Below are 4445 nucleotides of genomic sequence, written 5' to 3'. Positions count from 1 at the left end.
CCCCCCCACCCCCTACCCCTCCCCCTCCCCCATCTCGCGCCACACACCCCGCAAATCGCACCGGCGCCGCACGACCCGCGCCACTCCTCTTGCTGGCTCCATTGGCCTCGCCTCAGCCCCGAGATCACCCGAGATCGGCTAGGTCGAGGTGCGCAAGCCGAGCGAGGAGGAGGCGGCGGTGCTCGCGGCGGTCGACGTGGTGGCCACCCCATAGACGCTCCCCAGACCCTCCCCAGACCCCCTCGCCCAAGACCCTCGCCCAAGACCTTCGCCCAAGACCACCTCCCAAGAGAGTGCCGCGTCGCTCTGCTGATGCCAGACCAGTGCCAGACAGGCGCCGTTCAGCCGCCCTGCCGCAGCGCCACAGGCCCCGCACCACCTCGCACCACCTCGCACCACCTCGCACCACCTCCCCCTCGGCGGCACCGCCACACTAGGAGCATACACCGCAACACCCAGAGCACCGCCTCCCTGCCTCACGCCCCCTCCCTCCTCGCCGCTCCAGAGATCTCCCCATCATACCTCCCCATCATATCTCCCCACATCTCCCCACATCTCCCCACATCTCCTCTCGCCCCTCCAGATGCGCAAGGCCAAGGAGGCCCACGGGTCGACAGTGCGCGGCTGGAGGCTGCAGCTCAAAAAGAGGCCGGCCAAGGAAGGCAAGCCCGACGCCTTCGACATGCAGGCGGGAGAGCGCGCTGCTCGTGGCGCCCTTTGGCGGGGAGATGTGGGGAGATATGGGGAGACACGGGGAGATATGGGGAGGGCGCGGTGAGCTATGGGGAGATATGGGGAGATATGGGGAGGGCGCGGTGAGCTATGGGGAGAGATGGGGAGATATGGGGAGATATGGGGAGACATGAGGAGGGCGCGGTGAGCTCCGACCCTCTGCTGTCCGAGATGACCCCGATAGAGGTTCGTAGGGTAAGGTAAGGTCCGAGATGGCCCCCATAGGTTACCCGAGAGGACCCGAGAGGAGCCGAGAGGACCTGAGAGGAGCCGAGAGGAGCCGAGAGGACCCGAGAGGACCCGAGAGGACCCGAGAGGACCCGAGAGGACCCGAGAGGACCCGAGGTTGCCCGAGGTGACCCGAGGTGACCCGAGGTTGCCCGAGGTGATTAGGTGACCTTCGACCTCTGCGATGCGGACGAGGAGGCGTCGCCGTTCGGCGGTCTCGCGCCCCCGGTCGCTCTGACGGCGCACGCCGCCATCCCCGCGCAGCTCCAGTCTTCAATCAATCCATCCACCGATCGATCCATCGATGGAGTCATTGAGCAGGCTCACGACGTCCCCGCGCGGCTCGAGGAGCTCGAGCGCCGTGCCCTCCCTGTGCAAGAGGGGCAGCAGGAGGCGGCGCGGCGGCCGGGTGGCGGCGAGGCGGCGGCGAGGGACGTGCCGAGCCTCGAGCGAGAGCAGGCACACTCACTCACTCACTCTCGCTCACTCAACTCACTCGCTCATTCACTCACACACACTCACTCACTCACACGCACCTACACACACACACACACACACACACACACACACACACACACACACACACACACACACACACACACACACGCACACACACACGCACACACACACACACACACACACACACACACACACACACACACACACACACACACACACACACACACGCACACACACACACACACACACACACCGGGCCTTGCACTTCGAATGCCTTGAGGCTCCGTTTTGCTAGAAGGGTGGAGTCGCGAGGGTCGCCTGGCCCTTGCCCCACCGCCCGTGTGTGTCTGTCGAGAAGTTACCTGTCCTTGCCTTGCCTTTAGGACTCTGCGCTGAGGAGCACGCCGGCGACCTGCGCTTCCAGGTGCTAGTAGCGAGATATGGGGGGAGATGGGAGGAGATGGGGGGAGGTAGGGGGAGATAGGGGGAGATGGGGGGAGACATATGGCGACCTGCGCTTCCAGGTGCTAGTAGCAGCAGGCAGCCTAGCTCCCTCTCATCGTACCCCTATCCCGCGTGGGTTGGGTCCTTGGGTGGTGTGGTGGAGAAGACGCCGAGCGCCGGGACTCGCGCGCACTGCGCCTCCAGGTGCTGCGCGGCGGCGCGACCAGCGCTGCGGCGGGCGGAGGGGCGCTGCTGGCGCTGCTGCTGTACTGCGACCTCGTCAACGCGCAGCTGCCGTCGATGACGCTCAAGTACATCACCAAGCTCGTGCTCCGCTCGGACCACCGCTCGGTCGTCTGCACGCGCGGCGGCCGGGTCGCCGGCGGGGCCACCCCTAGAGTCCCACACCTCCAGAGTCTCGAATCCAGTGTGGGTTCAGGTCCCGTGGGTGGTGCGGTAGATGGCCGCCGGCGGGGGTCGTCTAGAGCCTGTGAGCGCGAGTCCCGGAAGCGCGCTCGGCGTCTTCTACCACACCACCCACGGGACCCAACCCACGCGGGGTTCGATACTCTGGAGGTATGGGACCCTCTAGGCGGGGTGACGTACCGCCCCTTCGTGCACGGCGAGCCGGACGGCGGCTTCGCCGAGCTCACCTTTTGCGTGGTGCGGAGCGACACCCAGGTGTGCCCGGCCCGCCGCCCCCGTCGTCTGGGGTCTCCTCTCTCGCACCGCGTCTGTTCTCTCCGCTCCCCCCGCTCTGCCTGCCTCTGCGCGCTGTTCACTGCGTCAGTGGGAGAGCGTGAGGTCTCCCCCCAGACCCCAAGTGTCGCCACGTCTCCTGAGCTGTGTGCGCGGGGAGATGTGGCAGCCGAGCCGGGTGAGTGTCTTGTGAGCTTGTGTGTGTGTGTGTGTGTGTGTGTGTGTGTGCCGCTCCCAGCGTGCCGTCATCTCCTGTCTCGCGTCCACACCCATCCCATACCGCGCGCCGGTGTCCCAGCCCGCTCCTCTGGCTGCTCCTCCCCTCATTCCTGACTCACTACGCAGGCGCGCGCGCCTCGGGACGCGCCGAGTCCCATACCTCCAGAGTACCGAACCCAGTGTGGGTTCAGGTCCGTGGGTGGTGTGGTAGGTGCGCGGCCTCGGGACGCCATATCTCCCCATATCTCCCCACACCTCCCCACATCTCCCCACATCTCCCCACATCTCCCCATCTCTCAGGTGCGCGGCCTCGGCACGCGCCTGATGAACCACCTCAAGGCCCAGCTTGTCGGACTGGGCTGCAACAGCCTCCTGACGTACGCAGACGAGTCGGCAGCCGCCGGTAGAGTCCCATACCTCCAGAGTATCGAATCCGTCTCTCCCCACCTCTCCCCATCTCTCCCCATCTCTCCCCGTATCTCTTGCCCCGCGCGAGCACAGGCGCTCGGCCGCTCCTACCGCACCACACCTGAACCCACACTGGGTTCGGCACTCTGGAGGTATGGGACTAGGCGCTCGGCTTCTTCCTGCAGCAGGGCTTCACCGACTCCGTCTCGCTCCCCGCGGCGCGCTAGCAGTAGCAGTAGCAGTAGCCGAGATCACCCGAGATCACCCGAGATCACCCGGGATCACCCGAGATCACCCGAGATCATCCGAGATCACCCCGAGATCATCCGAGATCATCCGAGATCACCCGAGATCACCCGAGATCACCCGAGATCACCCGAGATCACCCCGAGATCACCCGAGATCACCCGAGATCGCCCGCGTCTGGCAGGCGCGCTACTCTGGCCGCGTCAAGGAGTACGACCACGGGAGGATGATGCAGTGCGAGCTGCACAAGGAAATGCGCAAACGCCCTAGAAGCTCGGAAGGGTTGGAGCATGCTCTTGTACTGGCCCGCCCTCGCCCCACCACCGGCGTGTGTGTGTGTGTGTGTGTGTGTGTGTGTGTGTGTGTGTGTGCGTGTGTGCGTGTGTGTGTGTGTGTGTGCGTGTGTGTGTGTGTGTGTGTGTGTGTGGGGAGAGGTGTCCCTTCCCTCACCGCACCTTCGCGCCGCAGGCCGTACACGCGGCTCCCCCACTGCATCGGCACCGCGCGCCGGCGCGCCATGTCCGAATGGGTCGCGAGCGGCGGCGGCGTGCGCGTGGCGGCGGGCGGAGCGAAGAAGCGGGCTAGGCCTGGGACTGGGCGCTGCGGCGGCGGCGAGCCCGGCGCGAGCCGCGAGGAGCAGGGCGACGCCGAGGGCGAGGGCGAGGGCGAGGGCGGCGGCGGCGGCGGCGGCGGCGGCGGAGAGGAGGAGGCGGCGGAGGAGGAGGGCGACGAGGAGATGGACGGTGGCGACGACGACGACGAGGAGGAGGAGGAGGAGGCGCGGGTGCGGGCGGCGAGGGAGCTGGACGAGCCGGCGGCACCAGAGCCCACACTGGGTTCGATACTCTGGAGGTATGGGACTAGGCGCGGGAGCTGGACGAGCTCGTGGCCGGCCCGTCGCTCGTGAGCCTCCTCGCCCATGCAGAGGCGAGATATGGGGAGATGCGGGGAGATGCGGGGAGATATGGGGAGATATGAGCCTCCTCGCCCACGCTGAGGCGCGTCACTCC

At 66.7% G+C, this 4445-nt stretch overlaps 1 protein-coding gene across 1 annotated transcript in view; it reads left to right on the top strand.

Annotated features, from left to right (window-relative positions):
- Positions 1-3416, top strand: part of EMIHUDRAFT_233966 (hypothetical protein) — a gene marked incomplete at both ends in the record, with an annotated part of 8330 nt that extends 4914 nt beyond the window's left edge. The window contains 9 exons of the mRNA XM_005781835.1: positions 143-190; positions 265-339; positions 584-707; positions 1803-1843; positions 2068-2217; positions 2278-2302; positions 2456-2544; positions 3082-3189; positions 3354-3416. Of these exons, the coding sequence (XP_005781892.1) occupies positions 143-190; positions 265-339; positions 584-707; positions 1803-1843; positions 2068-2217; positions 2278-2302; positions 2456-2544; positions 3082-3189; positions 3354-3416 (723 nt within the window). The remainder of the gene's footprint in view (positions 1-142; positions 191-264; positions 340-583; positions 708-1802; positions 1844-2067; positions 2218-2277; positions 2303-2455; positions 2545-3081; positions 3190-3353) is intronic.
- Positions 3417-4445: the final 1029 nt, after the last annotated feature.

The sequence above is a fragment of the Emiliania huxleyi genome, assembly GCF_000372725.1.
Source record: "Emiliania huxleyi CCMP1516 chromosome Unknown EMIHUscaffold_199, whole genome shotgun sequence".
Lineage (NCBI taxonomy): Eukaryota > Haptophyta > Isochrysidales > Noelaerhabdaceae > Emiliania > Emiliania huxleyi.
This window is presented reverse-complemented; position numbering and strand designations above follow the sequence as displayed.